Source organism: Triticum urartu, chromosome 6 (genome assembly GCF_003073215.2).
Source record: "Triticum urartu cultivar G1812 chromosome 6, Tu2.1, whole genome shotgun sequence".
Lineage (NCBI taxonomy): Eukaryota > Viridiplantae > Streptophyta > Magnoliopsida > Poales > Poaceae > Triticum > Triticum urartu.
Genome location: NC_053027.1, coordinates 149,600,963 through 149,621,763, shown reverse-complemented (window position 1 = coordinate 149,621,763; position 20,801 = coordinate 149,600,963). Strand labels below are relative to the sequence as shown.

The window sequence follows — 20,801 nt, the reverse complement described above, 5'->3', positions numbered from 1 at the left end:
GCTATCCACATGACCCTCTTTGATGTCTTAAAAAAAACTTGACCCTCTTTGTATTCCTTTAAACTTTCCAATTAATCAATAAAGTGTCCTTCGCTCCTAAAAAAAGTGCTCGCAGAAGGCGAGGAATAGGGGCGCCCGATTTGTCGTGCCTGGCACGTTTAAGCGTCCGCCGGCCGTGGCGTGCCGGCCCACTTGGCCAGGCTTGGTTGTAAACCACTCACTGGTCCACTTGTCACTAGAATGGGTTAGAAACTACTACTACCAAATTATGGTAAGATGGAGCCCGATCTCTCCCCTGATCTAGTCTAGTGCGAGAGAGCAGAAACCCCAAACCCTGGATAGGGAGGGCGAGCTAGGAGACGAGAGGAGGATGGACATGTCGTGGGTGGGCGAGCTGCGGGCCTTCGTGGAGGCTTGCAAGAAGGACCCGGCGCTGCTCGTCGACCCCAGCCTCGCCTTCTTGCGGGACTACCTCACCAGTCTCGGCGCCGACCTCCCCGCCGCCGCAGCTGCCAAATCCGGCCCCAAGGTCCCTACCCACCCCACTCCCTTGATTTCTGTTCCGATCAACGAGGAGGACGGCACGGACATGCGGGACCCCACCGTGGAGACCGACGAGCTCGACGCGGACATCGTCGAGTCCGATCTCGAGCTGGAGGGGGACGTCGTCCAGCCCGACCACAGCGACGCTCCCCAGAAGATGGGGGATCCTTCGTTCGAGGTGACTGAGGAGAGTCGCGATGCATCCCAGAAAGAAAAGGGCATGGCGACGGAGGCAATATCAGAAGGTAGCCTGGTTCCCGATTGCATTAGACTCGATTACCATTTTTGTTTTCTGATCCGCCCATGTGTGTGCGTGTGCACGGTTTTAATTGTCAGGGAAACTGCAAGAAGCTGTCGAGCATCTTACCAAGGCAATCCTCCTGAATCCAACCTCTGCAATGATGTATGCTACTAGAGGTATAATATAGAGCCCACTTACACATTCCTTCCTTATGTAACTGTACAAAACATCCTTGTGTTTAATTTGAATCCACTCTCTCTAATCAAATACTCCCTCCGTATCAAAACAGAGGGACTTGCTGCTATGTCACTAGCAGCACAAATTGATTAAATTTATGGAATCTTTGTGTTTTAATGCAGCATCTGTGTTCATTAAAATGAAGAAACCTGCTGCTGCCATCCGTGATGCCAATGCAGCCCTACAGGTGAAAACTATGTTCCCCTTTTATTCCATATTATTTTTCTCTCGCTCATTTTCATGCACTACTAGTAAGGTACACATGCATTACATGTGGGAGCATAGATAACTGAAGTATGCACGTGTATTGCGCGCCATGCCACATTATAACATGCATACATGTGAGTTTGGAGTTATATATGCCTAGCTAACATATAAGATGTAGATTTAATTCTCGTAGTTCATCCCATTGAAACTGAAATTATACCTAAAAAGTATGTTGAAGACCGCAGGGTATATACAACACAAATCTCATGTGAAATATATCCAACAAGTTTGCTTTTAACTTTTTAAGTATCTCATATTGCAGTTTTGAGTAGCTAGTATTGAATCTTCAAAGACCAATTTACTTTATGAAAGCGCTATTATAGGCTTGAAATTCAAATAATCATAAAAAAATTGAATAGCTCTTTTTTTGAAAGAAAATGCATGAAAGGGTCTAGAACAAAGAGAATTGTCTATGATTTGAAGTTTATACATTAAAGTAAAAAATTACAATAATTTAGTTAGAAAGAAAACAATTAAAGAATTAAAATACAGAGTATTCTAGAACAAAGAAGAAGTACCTTTTTAAGTTTGTGCACCAACCATGGAATCTTCTAGATAATAGATGTGGCAGAATCAGGTAGCATGAAGAGGATGTCCAATGGCCAATAGTGCTTGGATTTGCCACATCTCTACCGTCGGATTGGCTTCATCCAACAATTAATATCTGAAGTTATTCGTACACTATATAGTGATATAGACATAGAGGTCAAGGGAAGAATTGAAATTAAAAGGATGGTTAGTAATGCATTACTTACATCAATTCTAGCTTGTAGCAGGATGAGTGTAAGTATGTAACTCACCCATCCTACTGTCGCCTATTTCTCTATCTGTCACTTTCTTGCAACTATGCTTTATCTGGTCTAGTGGCAAAATTGGATACAAAGGATACAATACTTATGCTGATTCTAACTTGCAAGTATGATGCCCTGTAACTTAATATCCTTGTATTTCTTATAGATCAACCCTGACTCTGCAAAAGGCTACAAGACTCGTGGAATGGCTAATTCTATGCTGGGCAAGTGGGAGGAAGCTGCTCGTGATCTGCATGCCGCGTCAAACATTGATTACGATTATGAGATCAAAGCTACCCTCAAGAAGGTGGAGTATTTCTTCAGTAGCTATTGTTAATTCTCCCTGCATGTTACATTACATGCTTATATGATCGTGATTTCCCATCTTGCAGGTGGAGCCTAATGCACACAAGATAGTGGAGCACCGCAGGAAGTATGACAGGCTCTGGAAAGAGAGGAATGACAAGAAATCTGAGCGTGACCGGCTTCGTCGACGTGCTGAGGCACAGGTCATTCTTCATAGTACTAAAATTTCTACTTCTGGTTGGAGCTCAGGCATAATGTTGGTTATGGTTAGATCTGAATTCGTGCCGTGTGCTTTCAACAGGCTGCTTATGAGAAGGAAAGAGGAGCGAGCAATCACCAAGTGGAGGCATGCCTTGTGGTTTCCCTGGCGGTGGTATGCCTGGAGGAATGCGTGGTGACTTTCTTGGAACTGCCAAGAGGCTGCTGTGTTCCACAGCATCAGCTGAATACATATCTGAGGTCCTCGATGACGACAATATAAGTTCCTCACAAGTGCCAGCAACCCCGCTGGACAGTGATGACCTCCTGGAGGTGATCATCCTCCACCTCCCTCTTCAGCCGTCCTCCCTCCCCCGCGCCTCCCTTGTCTGCAAGCGCTGGCACAGCCTCCTCTCCGATCAGAAGTTCACAGCATGCTACCGCAAACACCACCGGAAGGCTCCTCTATTGGGCTTCTTTGCTGGGTTTGATGTAACGAGGCTCAACTTCGTTCCTTTCCCCGACACGGAACCCAACAGCATCCCCATCCCCACCGAGCGCTTTGCCGTGCCCAAGAGCAGCAGACCCTCCTACTTCTGGAGCTTCTTGGGCTGCCGCCATGGGCTCGCTGTCCTGCTCAATGAGAGCCTGCGCAAGGTAGTTGTGTGGGACCCCCTGACCGGACAGCAGCACCGCGTGTCTTTTCCACAGGAGCTCCGCGCCGAAAGCTTCGACGAAGACGGGGAGTTCATAATCTGGCAGTGGCACACCGCGGTGCTGTGTGCTGATACGGAGGAGGGGCACATTCATGGCGATTGTTTCTAGAGCCCGTTTAAGTTGGTGCTTATCTGCAGCGGACAGTCAGACGCATTCAGTACTGTTCTGACATATGCCTTCCTCTACGATTCAGCGTCTGGTGGGTGGGGAGATGTTGTCTCGACGTACGCTAGAGACTTGATTCTAACAACGAGCTCTAGCATTCTCACTGGAAATGCATTTTATTGGTTATTTCAGAGAGGTGATATCCTGGTATTTGATATTGAACGGTAGAGCCTTGGTTTGATTAAGAAGCCAGCATGCGCCCCTCGTCCAAACCACTCGAACTTCCAGCTGTTACGGACAGATAATGGTAGTGGCCTTGGCTTGGCAGTAATGTCAAACTCGAGCATCCAACTGTGGGAGAGGAAATCAAACTATGATGGCGTTGTTGAATGGGTGCTTCTTCAGAAAAACTTTCAATTGGAGAGGCTCTATCAGAAGGGAATGCGTAGCAAGCTCCAAGAGGAATATCTGGTGGGATATGAGGCACATCTGGTGGGATACGACGAGGAATCAAATGCACTTGTTCTGGCTATGGATTTTGGCGTGTTCATGCTTGAACTTGACTCGATGCAGTTCAGAACTCTTTCTAAAAGCTCAAGTTGCTGGGGTACCAAGATCCACTATCCATACAGAAATTTCTTTACTGCAGGTAATACTTTTGTACCTCGTGTAACAAGATTCAATGATTCATTCCAATTACTATTGGTACGTATTTGTTGTATTATTGTTTTTGTGATTAAGGGCCTGACTAGATATAACTTGAGTTACTCGTTTCTTTATAAGTCTGCCGATATAGTGGAAAATTGGCAATGTAATTCAGTATAATTTTACTGGCTAAATTAAATCTAGTACAGAAATATAACTAAAGCTCTTCTTGCCACATGGCCATTTCTGTACCACGTTTGTGAGCTTGTATTGATCTTTTCATCCGAAATTTCTATCAATAGGTAACTGGCAACAGCTGCAGTAAAAGAATGTGAAGTAGTTAATGAATTGGCACATTTTAAAGCTTAAAGCTTGTTATGTTTTACCATTCAATACATTCCCTTTTTAAGACAATGTTTATTTTTATTCATCTTGATACTAGTGATCAACTCAAAACAGCATGCATTTTATTTATTTATCGAAACATAGTACTAGTTCTTTAAATTCCGATAGTACTTAATACTGCTCATTTTGCACGGAGGTTTCTTGATCTTTGCATATTTTGTTTGAAGCCACTGAACATAGCTGGTACAAATTACCTCCTGAATAGTTCTTTCAACATTTAAACATCCGGTAAAGGATTATTATTATTCTATCTTGCATCTGGCAAATGGCAAGATTCATAGCTTCATTTATTGTCCTTGTCACTACTTCATTTATTGTCCTTGTCACAAAATCTTCTGAACCCCTCCCCTCATGTTATACATGAATACATAGCGGTTTGCACGTATATGACTCTCATGGATTCTACTTCTCCTTGAATTTTCATTGTTTACTGGGCTTCTTCTGCCTGTAGGTAAGGGTGTTGGCTGGAGACGGGCTGTTCTGGACCTGTGAACACATTAGATCTGCTAATAATGTGCTATGTTGGTTGAACAGGCGAGGTCAGCTAATCTGTTTGCAATGCGCATATCTTTTTTTTGTTGGTTATTACTCAGTTTATAAGATTATGTATGATCTATTGTTTTAGGCCTGCAGTGCATGAATTTGATTAATTCCTAATTGTATATATAGTTCTTACATTTCCAAAAGGCATGCCTTTGAGTTACAATCCATATGTTTGATACTTTGTAGTCCGTGAACCTCTCGTATGCACATGATACACAAAGTGAATCTCAAATGACTTGACACTCGAGGAAATTTAGCTTTTGCCTCTGCTGGGGGTGTCGAGTCACTGATCTAATACTAGATTCTACTATGACCACATGTACTAATGTAGCAAAAGAACATTGGAGCATGCCTAAAGTAGAGGTAGGAAGGTGTGCTAGTACAAACTAATTGTTCTGATTATGAGTTAGATACGAGACTGTTGTGCTTTCTTACGTGAGCTAGTAAATCTTGAATGTCGTGATACTCTAGGAAGTTCAGTATTTGCTTGTGAGGGAAGAATTGAGTCATTGATCTTTTTTGTTTGTATACCAATGATATGTAAATAAGGCCTCGTTCGGCGTCACTCCGCTCCATGGCTCTGCTCCGGGAGCGGACGGAGCTGTAGTGCAAAATCTAGGAGCCAGCAAACAGCCGCTCCGCAGATCCTAGGAGCGGTGGATTCCCGAACGGGGCCTAAGTTTTTGTCATTGATCTTTTGTTTGCACAAAACTAAGAACATGCCAATAGTAGAGGTTCAAGATGTGTAAAACACTACAAACTAAATTGTTCTTGTATTGCCAGGATGATGTTAGTTTTGTCCAATGCTTCCGAGATGATTTATCTTTAGTTTTTTCGCATGATCTGCAGAATTTTGAGTTGATGTTTATTGTTGTGATCATGCAGAATTATGAGATATATAGCTTTGACGGTTGTTCAGTGGGTGACTACAAATTGGGTTTCACTGATGGCATTGTGGTTGTGCAGGTATCCAGATTTCAATAGGAGTTGCTACGACACTGTCCTGACATGGTTGCCGTTGAAATTAACCCTGTGTGTAGTAGTAATATGTGGTTGTAAATGCTTCTGGGTCTAAGCAAAGCTCTTTTGGTAAAGGGAAGCATAACAAGACGAGTACTCAACTCTGCATCCTACGCACTCTCTCTGTGTTTTCCATAACGTTTGCCAATTTCAGCGTTCGATATCCTGCTACTTATATCAGAATATTGAATTTGAATCAGATTCTGAATTGTCATTGTTACTGAACAGCTGCTGCAGTTGCAAAGCTATCTTTACCGGTTTGGGTTAAGTATTCGGAAAATGCTCATAGTCAACCGGCTGAAAAGTGACGCCGCGTCCGCTGCCTTCTCTTCCTAACACGCGTCCCTATGGGTCACGCACGTCTCCACCTTTTTCCGATTCCCGAAACAATGCCTCAACCACATCATATTACCCACAACTTTCCTCTTCCTCTCGCATCTCTCCTCCCGGATCGGACGAGGCGCTGGCAACTGCCCACCTAGCCGCCTCCACTGCTCACACCGGGCAACCGGCGACCCGGACGCACACATTGGTGTTGGAGGCTTCTTCCCTCCTGCACCTAGATTTGATTGCCGGCCGGCGTCACAGACGTGTATGAGATCCCCACGGCCCTGTCGTCCCGCGTCGCCCGCCTCTACGAGGCATGCCTCCATTGGAGCCTCCTTCGCCGTCACACAACAGTTCCTGCAACATTATCTTTGTTGCAAAAAAGAAACTGCATAAATTTTCTACAACCTGACCTTTTGTTGCAAAGAAAATATGTTGATGTTTCTGCAAGACTGCAACATGATTTGTGTCATAAAAAAATTTTACAACAGAACCTCTATTGCAAATGTTTCCGCAGCAAAATCTCTATTGCGAAGGATTCTCAACATTGCAGAAACAGAGGACGACCCTCGGTCAGTAGATTGAGTCCGATCTGACGGCTCGCGAGGCGGCGGATCTTTTAAAAGATGGAAAACTCTTGGCTTCCGCCGGCTGATTTATGGAAAGAAATCAGTCGTGTTGCCTGGGGGCCACGCGTCCTGGCGAGGACCATCCACCGCTCCATAGCCGCTTGCTTCCAACCTCTCGTCAGCACTCTGTCTTCTACCTTTTCTCCTTTATTTCATCTACATATCCGCCCAAACACGGAACTCTCCGTCAACATCACCATGCGACACCCAGACTGCTGCAACGGAGGCGTGAGGCACGGGGCAGCCGGATCACTGCCATAGCCCGTGTGCTCCATCCTCGGATACATCAGGCGAGCCGGGGGGTGCTACACTACAAGCCCGTTGTTGCAGGCATGTGTGCCCCGTTTCTATGACGACGGCGGTGTTAGGAGGCCGGTCTTGTGAGCTCACTAGGATTGCAACATTGCCGGTGTTGCAGAAACATAGTCGGTGTTGCAGAAATATAGCTGCTTCAACAACATCCCTCATGCTTCAACAACAACGCACAACGGCAACACTGTGTCGGGATGTTTCTGAAACATGGCCTATGTTGCAGAAAGTCCATGAGCCTAGGGAAAAAATAATTCCACAACACTAACTTTGTTGCAATATTTTCCGCAACATGAGTTGTGTTGTAAAAGTTTCTGCAACACTACCCTTGTTGCAATGATGAGGACAAGCTAGATCGCAGGATGACGCCATATCTAATGGTTGTCGAGGCGGCAGATCTTTTAGAAAGATCCGCCGGCCGACGCGTAGCACAACCCTAAGCTCAAACTTGCGTAGGTCTTCAGGAGAGCTGCTCCTTCCCATGCCGTCTTCCGGCGGCTCTCCTCCGCCGGCGACCTTTTGGTCGTCGGTGGTGAGGGGGGTCACCGGATCCCGCGCTTGTGGATAGTTTTAACTTTAGGTTTTAGGGCCCAAGAAGCTTAGGGTTTTGTATCGTTCGACGTCTTGGCTTCGGCGGCGGCGACGGCGACGGCGATGCTAAATAAAGAAGCTCTGGATTCTTCTCCGGCAAGGCAATCGTCTCTATTGTCGGTGAAGGACCTGGAAACCAGCTCAAGCGGGGATGTCGTGGCGGAGGCGGCATCCTTGTGGTGGACATGTGTCCTCGTGCTCCGTCGTTGCGACGGCGTTTGCTCCAACGTCGGCGCGGAGCTTGGAAGGTAGTCGAGGAGCGGATGCAGATTGTGGTCTGCATCGATGACATCTGGAAGATGGAACGTGTGTTGGGCTCGTGGTTCATGGATTGCACTATGGTTTCCTCCTTTGACGTCTTAGTCATGTGAGGGTGCCGAGTTCGATGGCGTGTCCGGGGTGTTGCCCCAGTATGATTCGTTCAACGATAATGGTTTCGTCTTTGGCAAGCCACCTTGGAGGTCCGCAAAGCTGCAAACAGGGGATTCCATCCAATGAATATAAATCGGATATATACCTCTGGTGTAGCCGAGGCAAGCGAAATTGAACGGTTCGACGAGATGGTATTGTTCCTCCGACGAACTCGACGGCGACATTGTACCTTCCATAAAAAAAATAATTTGGACGGGCTTTGATGGAGCTTATTGTCCAAGGACCCAATCTGATGGAGATTCCGGCCGAGGACCGCTCCTTCTTATAGCAAGCAACTCAAATCCGGGTCGGGCACTCCATTGCTTGGTGTTGGACAAGGACACGGCCTTCGATTGTCCATCGAAATCATGACACAGGAGCAGCTCGTTGGAGATTGAGAAGGATACGACCGAGGAGGCCGGAGAGGATTGGCGGCGGCGGACAGGTCACAGCGAAGCGCGCCTGCGGCCGACGTACCCACCAGAAAATGTTCCCCCTTCTGTCCCCCATCAAGCGCAGCAAGGATGGCCGTCCGGCGACAAGGGCACCGCCCGTGAACCTCTCCTGCTCCGCTGGCACTGCCCCTGAACCTTTCCTGCTCCGCTACGCCGCGCCTGAACCTCTCCTGCTCCGCTGCGGTTGGATAGGAAGCGGGAGACGGTTGTAGCCGTCCGGCGACAAGGGCTCGGCCAACTTCTCCTGCTCCGCCGCGCCTCCCCTTCTGCTGCTACTCCTCCCGCACCTCACCTTCTCTTGTCCGTTGCGTCTGGAAAGGAAGAGAGAGCGTTTGGATAAAACGTAGTTTTTTTAACGAACCGTCATTAATAAAAGAAGGACAGCGAGTTGTATTACTGAAAAACATAGGGGGGTTTAGCAAAAAGTGCGACAACGGTGAGCGGGCATAAGCGATAATCGCTTTATTATTACAAAAAGATATTCTTTTAGGCTTAAACGGGCTGCAACTGTGCAGCCATTTTACACTGTTAGTTTTTCCTCTTCTAGAATATTCACCGCGCCAGGTAAATTATAATCATGTGTTCTAAACAATATAAATACAAATAAAATAAAATAAATTATAAAAAATATTCAAGTATAAATTTAAAGAACATACATATAATTAAATTACAAAATTATTCACATAATAATTTGCATATTTAAAAAATGGTAATGAAATTTTAATTTCTCTATATTTAAATAAATCCTCATGTAAGTTTAAATATGTTCATGGTTTTAATTAATTAATCATGTGGTGTATAAATGTGTTCAAGCTTTGAGAATATGTTTGTTTTAAAATGTGTTCATTTGTTTTAATAAAGTTTGTGTGTGTTTCTAAAAAACTATATATATCTATATAATAAAAATAAATAAATATGTTTTCCGAATAATATGTGATTCTTTTAAAATAAAACTAGGTATAAGTTATTTTATATATATATATATAATAGAATGAGGGATGAAGAATAACTATTCCTCACCTAGGATGACAAATAACGCGACCATATATATAGAGTACGATACCTTACCGTGCGCTCCGGCCACTGTGATGGATCGACCAACCAAGTACATATGCTAATAACTCCGAACCGCGCACTCGTGAAACATCTATCGTAACTACTTACGACCAGATACTAATCAACGTGCTTCGCCAGATCGTGTTCCTCCGCGCGAAAACAATAGTAATGAAGTTACGGTCACCATACGCCTACACCTTTTGATCGTTATTTCATGGTAACTGACCATCATAACATCCTAAAGGAGCCCAGACCAAGCGTTAATTCCTAGCATCAGTAAACGAGGCTTTAGAAAGTAGTAATGCTATTACCATCACTATTATAGCAATAGTAATTGGCTCTTAGTATGTAGTAACGTTATTACAATCACTATTACCACACGTCTGGATTGGAGCGTCTCTAATTTATTTATTGGTAAAATAATTTCTTTCATTATCATCTATTTTATGGCTGACAAATAGTGAGCATGTCATAATTCATTACTATATGTCAGCATGGTTTTACTATGTTTAGAGCCAAGGGATCGAACCATGGATAACTCATTGCCTAGTAAGCCTAGTAAAGAACTTTAGTCGATTACCATCCATACTACTTTCCTATTACTGCCGACCTCAGAATCGGGTTGCAGCGGACCAAGCATGGTAACGAAATTAAATGCATTACTTTTTCTTACAAGCACCATTACCCTCAAAGAGATTAGCGGTGGGAAGGCCTATGCCCCACAATCGACCGGAGCGTACGTTAAGCCATTATGCGCGCACGCTCACAATAGCGCTACCGTGTGTGTGTATATATATATATATAGTCGCGCTATTCGTCACCCTGGGTGAGGAATAGTTATTCTTCACCCTCTCTCTATTTTGACGTCAATGCATCGTATTTTTAGGTTTCGTAAATTTTGTCTTATTTTATACGTAAAAAGAGAACATAAGAAAATATATACTCGTCGTAAAAAATATTTATGTTATGTAAAGTTACGAACGTAAAAACATACATAAAACTGAGATATTTTTGGTCTTATAACCTATTTTTTTTATTTTCTTATACCAAATTTTATTTAGTGAATCAATATGAATGTAACTATTTGTATTACAAACGTAATTTGTTTATGAAGCGATCGTAAGATTACCTCGGGTGAAGAATAACTTATTCTGCACCCTGGATGATGAAGTATATTTTTTATGTCTTATAACCTATATATATATAGTGTTACTATTCATCATCCAGGGTGCAGAATAAGTTATTCTTCATCCGAGATAATTTTACGATCATTTTATAATTAAATTACGTTTCGAATTCAAATAGTTATATTCCTATTGATTCACTACGTAAAATTTGACATAAAAAAATTAAAAATATAGGTCATAAGACAAGAAAATTTACAGTTTATGTGTATTTTAGACTATGTATTTATGATTGTAATTTTACATAACATAAAATATTTTTACGGCGATTATATATTTTCTTACGGTCCCTTTTTGCGTCGGAAATAAGACAAAACTTACGGAACGTAAATTTACGATGAATTGATGGTAAAATAGAGTGGGGTGAAGAATAACTATTCCTCATCCAGGATGACGAATAGCGCAAAATGGTTGTGTACTCCTGGGAGTACGTACTCCCGCTTCTCATATATCACATAGATGAATCTTTTATACCACTTTATTATTTTTAATATACTTCATTAGTAATTATTAGATACCCCAAAATGAGTTCCATGAAAAAATTCATATGAGTCTATATATTTTTAAATGTTTATGTATATACTGATGTATTTGTACGTGAAAAAGGTATATTACAAAAAGTACATCGCAGATGATATTTTTTCAACAAAACTCGTATTGGGGTATCTTAGAATATTTAATCAAGTATATTGAGAATAATAAAGAGGTATAATTAATGCGTATATGAGGTATATTGAGAATGCGAGTACATATTCCCAGGAGTACAGAAGAGGAGTCCTATATTCTTCAACCCTCCCCCCCCCCCCCCCCCCCCCCCCCCCGCCTTTATTTTACCATCAATGCACCGTAATTTTACGTTCCGTAAATTGTCTTATTTCCAATGCAAAAAGGGACCGTAAGAAAATATATAATCACCATAAAAATATTTTATGTTATGTAAAATTACAAACCTAAAAATATAGTTTAAAATACACATAAACTGCAACTTTTCTTGTCTTATAACCTATATTTTTTTTTTATGTCAAATTTTACGTAGTGAATCAATAGGAATGTAACTATTTGAATTCGAAACGTAATTTAATTATGAAATGATCGTAAGATTACCTCGGGTGAAAAATAACTTATTCTGCACCATAGGATGTTACTATTCATCATCCAGGGTGTAGAATAAGTTATTCTTCACCCAAGGTAATCTTACGTTCGCATAAATAGTTACATGCATATTGATTCAATATGTAAAATTTGGTATAAAAAAATAAAATTATAGATTATAAGATCAAAAAATTCACATTTTATGGATGTTTTACACTATGTTTTTACATTCGTACATAATATAAAATATTTTTTACGGCGAGTACATATTGTCTTACATTCTCTTTTTATGTATGAAATAAGAAAAAAATTATGAAATGTAAAAATACGGTGTATTGATGTCAAAATAGAGAGGGGGTGAAGAATAACTATTCCTCACCCAGGATGACGAATAGCGTGACCATTTCATAATATATATACTATTCATCACCCAGGGTGCAGAATAAATTATTCTTCACCCGAGGTAATCTTACGATCATTTCATAGTTAAATTGCGTTTGCAATTTAAATATTTACATTTCTATTGATTCACTACATAAAATTTGGCATAAGAAAATCAAAATATAGGTCATAAGACAAAAAAATTGCAGTTTATGTGTATTTTACACTATATTTTTATGTTTGTAATTTTAGATAACATAAATTATTTTTTACAACGATTATATATTTTCTTACGATCTCTTTTTACGTCGAAAATAAAACAAAATTTACGAAACGTAAAATTACAAGGCATTGATGGTAAAATAGAGCAGGTGAAGAATAACTATTTTTCACCCAAGGTGACACTATTCGTCACCCTGGGTGAGGAATTCTTATTCCTCACCCCACCCATCCCGCAGGAACACAACACACGGGAAGTAAAATTATGGATACTGGAGGCCGTTCCGTAGTTTAGTACTTACGGCAGCATGTAGTGCAGTGTAATCTTACAGCCTGGAGTGCAATGTAATCTTATGGAGAGGAGGCGTGGAGCACTAAGGGCATGCCCTGTATCTGTATGTAACATAATTTTATGGAAAGAGATTAGTAAATTACCTTTATATATCTGCTATACATGGGCATTGCCGCGTCATAATTGTCTTCTTATCATAGGTTAATTTTAAAAAAAACTTTGTACTCAATTCCTAGGCCGGTAAGAAATTTGGAATCCAAAAGGCAAATAATGTTGGGGAACGTTGCAGAAAACAAAAAAATTTCCTACTCGTTTCACCAAGATCATCTAGGAGTTCATCTAGCAACGAGTCATCAGATGCATCTACATACCTTTGTAGATGGCGCACGGAAGCGTTCAAAAGAACGGTGATGATGTAGTCGTACTCGACGTGATCCAAATCACCGATGACCAAGCGCCGAACGGACGGCACCTCCGCGTTCAACACACGTACGGGACGGGAGACGTCTCCTCCTTCTTGATCCAGCAAGGGGGGAGGAGAGATTGATGAAGATCCAGCAGCACGACGGCGTGGTGGTGGATGCAGGGCGTCACAGAAGCAGAGCTTCGCCAAGACTGCGAGGGAGAGACGTAACCGGGGGGGGGGGGTGGAGGCGCCAGGGGCTGGTCTCTAATCCCTCCTCTCCCCCCCACTATATATAGGGGTGCCATGGGGGGGCGCCGGCCCTAGTAGATGAGATCTACTAGGGGGGCGGCGGCCAAGGGGAGGATTCCCTCCCCCCCAAGGCACCTAGGGGTGCCTTCCACCACATGGACTCTTCCATGGTGGAACCCTAGGCGCATGGGCCTATAGGGGCTGGCGCCCCAGCCCACTATGGTGGACCCCCGGGACCCTTCCGGTGGTCCCGGTACAATACCGATAACCCCGAAACTTGTCCCGATGCCCGAAACAGCACTTCCTATATATAATTCTTTACCTCCGGACCATTCCGGAACTCCTCGTGATGTCCGGGATCTCATCCGGGACTCCGAACAACATTCGGGTTTCTGCATATACATATCTTCACAACCCTAGCGTCACCGAACCTTAAGTGTGTAGACCCTACGGGTTCGGGAGACAAGCAGACATGACCGAGACGACTCTCCAGTCAATAACCAACAGCGGGATCTGGATACCCATGTTGGCTCCCACATGCTCCACGATGATCTCATCGGATGAACCACGATGTCGAGGATTCAATCAACCCCGTACGCAATTCCCTTTGTCAATCGATATGTTACTTGCCCGAGATTCGATCGTCGGTATCCCAATACCTCGTTCAATCTCGTTAGCGGCAAGTCACTTTACTCATACCGTAATGCATGATCCCGTGACCAGACACTTGGTCACTTTGAGCTCAATATGATGATGCATTACCGAGTGGGCCCAGCGATACCTCTCCATCATACGGAGTGACAAATCCCAGTCTTGATTCATGTCAACCCAACAGACACTTTCGGAGATACCCGTAGTCTACCTTTATAGTCACCCAGTTACGTTGTGACGTTTGGTATACCCAAAGCACTCCTACGGTATCCGGGAGTTACACGATCTCATGGTCTAAGGAAAAGATACTTTGACATTGGAAAACTCTAGCAAACGAACTATACGATCTTGTGCTATGTTTAGGATTGGGTCTTGTCCATCACATCATTCTCCTAATGATGTGATCTCGTTATCAATGACATCCAATGTCCATAGTCAGGAAACCATGACTATCTGTTGATCAACGAGCTAGTCAACTAGAGGCTTACTAGGGACATGTTGGTGTCTGTTACTCACACATGTATTACGATTTCCGGATAACACAATTATAGCATGAATAAAGACAATTATCATGAACAAGGAAATATAATAATAATGCTTTTATTATTGCCTCTAGGGCATATTTCCAACAAATAAGAGGTTCTAAATTTACTTTTTTTCGAGAAAACTTTCAATCTATTCATCTTCTATCACAGCAGTACAACGAACACTAAAAATAATAAAAATTACATCCAGATCCATAGACCACCTAGCGACGACTAAAATCACTGAAACGTGCCGAAGGTGCGCCGCCGTCATCACCCCTCCCTCGCCGGAGTCGGCCACAACTTGTTGTAGTAGACAGTCGGAAAGTCGTCATGCTAACGCCCCGTAGGACCAACGCACCAGAACAGCAACCATCGCTGATGAAGAATAACGTAGATCGAAAGGATCCAACCTGAAGACACACGAACATAAACGAACCACAACCAGATCCGAGCAAATCCACCGAGGATAGATCCGCCGGAGACACACCTCCACACGCCCACCAACGATGCTAGACGCACCACCGAAATGGGGACTAGACGGGGAGACCTTTATTTCATCTTCAGGGAGCCACCGCCGTCTCGTCTTCCTAAGTAGGACACAAACCCTAACAAATTTTGAAGGAACGACTAACAACGGAGCCCTCCCACCAACCCTTGCCAGGATCCACCATGCCCCCATGGCCCTAAGGCCACCGGAGACGAAGCGGACCTGCGGCGGAGCCGGCGAGAGGCACGAACCCTGGCTTTTCTTGGAGGAGGAGGCGGCGGCTAGAAAGAGGCTTTCCAGCTTACTCAGGTTCTAAATTTACTTTGACGGTAAAGAAACAAGTTCTATTAATTCAGTTGAGAAACACGTCCTACTTGTATTTTATTTTGTGACACGAGAAACACGTTCTACTAATTCAGTTGAGATCCGAACGTAAGAAATTTGGCAGTAGACGTAAACAAGAGTATCTTCAACGTTCCATAATAAAAGAGTATCTTCAACGTGTATGGTCCAGTAACTGAATGTCATGTCAACGTATGACTTACTTGTAAAATGATAGGCAAATGTAATAATTTATGCGGCATATTCCAAACTATTTTGTAATATTATTTCCGTTACACGACAGTGAAGCCTGAAGGCCATCTCATCGATGTCATTTGTGGTTGACTCAATCTGATCTCAATACTCTACCTCATCAGAGGATCAAGGACATAGAAATAGCTGAGCTTTAAAAAAAAGACTCGAACTTAACCCAACTTTGAATTAACAAAGCGACCAGCCGGCTAGAATTACAATAACCACCAACATCTCTAAGAAAACACCAACAAACAAAGAAAAGAAAACTACAAAAGATACAAGGGGTTCAGCAAACCACTCACAAGTTACAACAAAAGCAACAAGCTAAGATAAACAACTAAGGCACATTTCCAGCTTAAAGTAGATGAAGCCCTTCTCGATGAACAAGACAGTAATCAGCAGCAAAAGCAGAGCCTTGGGAACGATGAACAACCAGCAGGAGAGGAAGCGTCCTCGACATCACCATGGGCACAAGAGAAAATTAGTTGTGACCTCATCCATCTCCGGAGGGCACTCCCTGCCCCCTCGCCTTGGCACGGGAGGCAACAATCCATTGGAAGATGGAGACGCTCCCTCGAGACCTAAGGTGAAAACAACCGCTGAGACCAACCGGAATACAAAATGACCATCGCCACTGTGCTAAGCCGAGCTCATGGAGGTAGAAACTTCACCTGTTGAACAACACATCACACTCAAGGACGAGAAAATGCACAGAGGATGCTGCAGACAATAAGCAAAGCAACGGAGATAGCCGAGACAATACTTAGGAGCGACACCTAGTCTACAAGGAGTATCGGGCTCATGCCACCCCCGACACGCCGCAGCAACTAGGGGACCCCTATGCCCTTCCAACAAGACCACGGAAGCAGCACACCGGCCAACCATATAAAAGAAGCAATTGCTAGCTGTAGAGATATTCATCTCACAGTCTGCACAGACAACCATAGCCTTCACCCTCCTCAGTTTATCACAAGAGATAAATTCATTCTCCAAAACATAAAAAATGTTGGCAATATCTCAGAATAATCTCATACATAATCAAGATTCATGCGTGTTGATTTATAAAATGGGCGCAACTAACCTCCAAGTTCCTCATTGCACTGTAATGAAACAAAAAGTACCGAAAATAAAACCCAGCAAAGATTGACGCCCTGAAGAGGATCAGAATTCACCTCTTTGCAATGGAAATAAATCTAACTGGAAATTGGTACTAACCAAGCCGAACAGCATCAAACGAGAAAAAATTGACTACTCTGGATTCAGATAAATAATCAATGTTACTCATGCAGTCGGATGAAGATATAATAGCTGGTTGCTTTTCTCGAAATAATCAATGTTACTCATGTAGAGAACTGTACGTACAGATTTTTTGCTAGCCTAAACTCCAGTCAGTTATTTTTGTTTCAATGCATGTCTCATTTTCCCATTGTTTCAGTAGGCAGTACATTCTATATAGGATCATGTGGTGCCGTTTTCTTGACCGCTGGTAAACTAATACCCATCTCCAAATGGCACGAAAGAAATAGCTTTATTTTCCTCTGATCCTGACTGAGGTGTACCTGAGGTTGTTGTTCATGTCGCAAGCAGGCATCACATGCAGAGCAATCAGAGGACGCACCGGCCTACCATGGCAATTCTTATGCACTTGTCTAACTACTTGAGTTAGCTTCTGAAAATTGTGTGAAAAAGAAAATGATTAATGAAATGCAGTGTTCTCAGCTGTCACTTAGAAGTACATGGGACTGAAACAAGGTGATAACATCAGTTCCATGCTTCAATTGGTTATACGGTGTAAGCCTGAAGAAACTGTATGACATTTGCATTACTCCGACTAGAATCACGACTATTATCAATATTCATACTCTCCCAGCATGAACTTAAAAAACAGTAACACAACCAGAGCTTCCAAAAACATTGCATGTCTAATATAAAACAATAAAAAAAAGTATACCATGCAAACACGAGCGCGCATATACCAGGTATGACATTTCGTCTCATGATCTCTCCATACTACCTATTCGACAGAAATCGAACACCGATTTAGCAATTTGGAAAGAACCAGTTCCCTAAGAGTTGTAACCCTGGTCCTTAATTAATGAAATTCCTTTTCAGGTTGGATACCCCCTTCCCTTATTGCTTCAGAAAAACAGAAAATTTGGGAAGAACACAGACATAAAAGAAGTGTAAATATATTGGAACTGGGATCAGGGTTTCTCACATCCTCCCATGAGCTCCCCACCTGCAACCTTGCGGCTTCCTGTGGATGAGTATTACACACACCAATGACTCGCTCAACTCCACGCACCACACTCAGAAAGGTATCTGAAACACAAAGTTCACCTCAAATGGGGTGCTATATGGCTGTTGCCGCTCTCCACATCTAGGAGATGGCACACGTGCCCCCTCGTCCGTGTCAGCTTCTGCCTACTTCCCAGGATACTTCTTCTCCATCTTCTTCCTAAACTACTGCAGCTTCAGGCAGACAACCCCAAACACTCAATCAGCCTGAAAATCGAAAAAAAATCTTAAAAATAAAAATAGAAAATGTTGGACTCAGTACCTTCTAGCACCACCTCAACACATTTACCGCAGAGCCGCCGCATCCATTCACGGTAGAGCCACCGCGACCACCATATATACGAGGGCCGCCCAACATCGACACCAGCCGTTGAGCACCATGCCGCCCCGCCTGCCCGCCGACCACCGCACTGTTGATCCCATGAGCAGCCCCTCACTGCATCGCCTGATTGGAATAGAACGGGAGGTGGGCCGCCAACACCGAGCAGTATCGACGAGCACCGCTGAAGATTTGCCGCCGAGGACCTCCCGTTAACGTTCGCCGCGCGCTATCCAGACTCCAGAAACCGCTCGTATAGAATAGGATGGGGAACGGGGTATCTCCCAATCCCCACGATCAGCTAACTATCAAGCGAAAAGTAAAATTACAGCGGTCAGGAGGAAAAGTAAAATTACATCGGTGCCAGTAGAAATTTACAGCGGTGCGACGGTGTCTTGGTTCGGTTTAGCCCAACCTCCGTCTAGGTCGATCGACTAGGGTGATGAATTACTTATCCCTAACCTGGGGTCCCTAATAGACTTTCTATGTATATATAGGCGTCGTATCTAGTGCATCTGGGACAGGTCGTGCATCCATGTATCCATCGATTTCAAGTAAATAGCATAAAACTACCACTTTTCGCGTTATGGTTCCAAAAAACTACCGAAATTTTGTTTGTGACTGATACCTATCACTTTTGGCATCGGCTGTCTCAAAAAACCTAAATTGCCAAGTGCTTTGCAATTGGGAAACGTTTTAAAACGCTGCGCCGGCCGAAACTTCGGCCGGCCACTTCGTCACGCAACACACTAACATAGAGGCCCCGTGCAAATAGCTTCATGCGACGCACTCGTTCCCATCCATTTGTTCCTCACGCCTGGCTCTATCCTTTCTCAATCCAATCCAAGCCTTGGCGACGACGCCACCAACCGACGGCCATGGCGTCCTGCGACGGGGTGCTGAAGACTGACGGCGACACGATCCTGGAGACCAGCAGCGACAGGATGCTGGAACGACGCTGGCGGATGCTACAACCGCGGGGTTGCCGGAGCTGCAACGACCTTGGCCGACGACATGGGACGGCCCCATCGGTGCTGGAGAAGACGCGCCATGGCATGTGTCACCTACCCCCTCATCCTCATGGCGCACTCCGTCCATCCATCTAGATCCACTCCAACGACGACCTCCCCCCTGAAAACTACAACCAGCTGAGCCAGAAGCTGCAACCGTCATCTTTTTTTGCTACTACGGGTGTCAGATTTGCTACATTCATCACGACGGGTCTGCGACCTACTAGGGCGGTGGCTTTTTTGTTGCAACCGTCCTAAGATTTTGCTATTATGGGCGGGATTTTTGCTACATCCATCATATGTGGGGGAGACCGCGACCTGCGACGGCAACAACGACGAATTCATGCAAACAGACATGGAAAAAAGCTTCAACCGGCCTAGTATAAGTTACAACCGATGGAGAAAAAAGCTTCAACAGACATGACAGAAAAGCTTCAACCCTCATGGAAAAGCTGAAAGCAGCTGCAAAAAAAGCTTCAACCGACTATGAAAAAAGCTTCAACCGGCGAAAGAGTAGCTACATTCATTCATATGAAAGCTTCAACCGGCGAAAGAGTAGTTTCATCCTACCACTACAAAATAAAAATAAAAAGCTACAACCATTGTTTTGGGAAGTTTCATCCATTGGATTGAAAAGTTTCAACCCTCTTTTCCAAGTTAACGGCGGCGACTGAGAAGCAAAATAAATGAGGCAACTGATGACAAGAACTTTTGCTGGAAGAGTTTTTTGCTGCAACCGTCGCCATTTTTTGCTACAACCAGCGACGGATTTTGCTACATCCATCATGGGCGGAGCTGCCACCTACTACGACGGTGACTTTTTTTGTTGCAACCGTCCTCAGATTGTGCTACTACCAGCAAGGAGTTTTGCTACATCCATCATGGCGGAGTCGCGACCCGCAACGGCGGCGACGCTGAATTGCTGCAACCGTCGTACGTTTTTGCTACCACCGGCGTTTTATTCTGCTACATCCATGAGGGGCATAATTTTTGCTAAGACTCGTGATTTTGTTTTTGTGGCCAGCAAATTGAGGACGTGGTACAGCGCGAGCTTGACAACGGAGGTGCTGCGGCCATCTCCACTGGAGTTGCCATGGAGGTATGCGCGGGCGGCCAAGGATCCTATGCAGAGCATGAGACCAAGGACGGGCGCGTGCGACCAAGGATGCGGCGGCGAGCGGAGGTTGCCGGCAAGCACGAGGGTGAGGACGAGCGCAGGCGGCGCGACGGCAAGGCTGCGAACAACTACGGCAGTGAGCTTCAACGGTGACGACGGCGAGCTTCAACGGCGACGGTTCCGATTTGGGTCGAACG

At 44.1% G+C, this 20,801-nt stretch overlaps 1 protein-coding gene and 1 long non-coding RNA gene across 10 annotated transcripts; one reads left to right on the top strand and one right to left on the bottom strand.

Moving 5' to 3' along the window:
- The first annotated feature begins 267 nt into the window (after positions 1 to 267).
- LOC125517441 (FAM10 family protein At4g22670-like) lies at positions 268 to 6,243 on the top strand. 2 transcript variants are annotated; one of them, XM_048682643.1, is made up of 9 exons: positions 268 to 788; positions 880 to 960; positions 1,144 to 1,208; positions 2,246 to 2,386; positions 2,472 to 2,588; positions 2,687 to 3,499; positions 3,598 to 4,054; positions 4,907 to 4,994; positions 5,965 to 6,243. In XM_048682643.1, the coding sequence occupies exons 1-6, from the start codon at positions 371 to 373 to the stop codon at positions 2,864 to 2,866; spliced, it is 1,002 nt and encodes a 333-aa protein (XP_048538600.1). In that variant the 5' UTR covers positions 268 to 370; the 3' UTR covers positions 2,867 to 3,499; positions 3,598 to 4,054; positions 4,907 to 4,994; positions 5,965 to 6,243. The 2 variants fall into 2 exon arrangements, with proteins under 2 accessions (XP_048538600.1, XP_048538599.1); XM_048682642.1 differs by having other exon boundaries at positions 2,687 to 4,054.
- A 9,781-nt stretch (positions 6,244 to 16,024) lies between these two features.
- Positions 16,025 to 18,917, bottom strand: LOC125517440. Of its 8 annotated transcripts, none has more exons than XR_007287604.1 (4): positions 18,421 to 18,917; positions 18,079 to 18,332; positions 17,420 to 17,529; positions 16,025 to 16,531 (listed from the first exon to the last, which is right to left on the bottom strand). It is a non-coding gene; the product is annotated as an uncharacterized LOC125517440 (long non-coding RNA). The 8 variants fall into 8 exon arrangements; XR_007287608.1 differs by having other exon boundaries at positions 18,100 to 18,332; XR_007287607.1 differs by having other exon boundaries at positions 16,025 to 17,529; positions 18,079 to 18,117; positions 18,201 to 18,332; positions 18,421 to 18,916.
- Between the last annotated feature and the right edge of the window lie 1,884 nt (positions 18,918 to 20,801).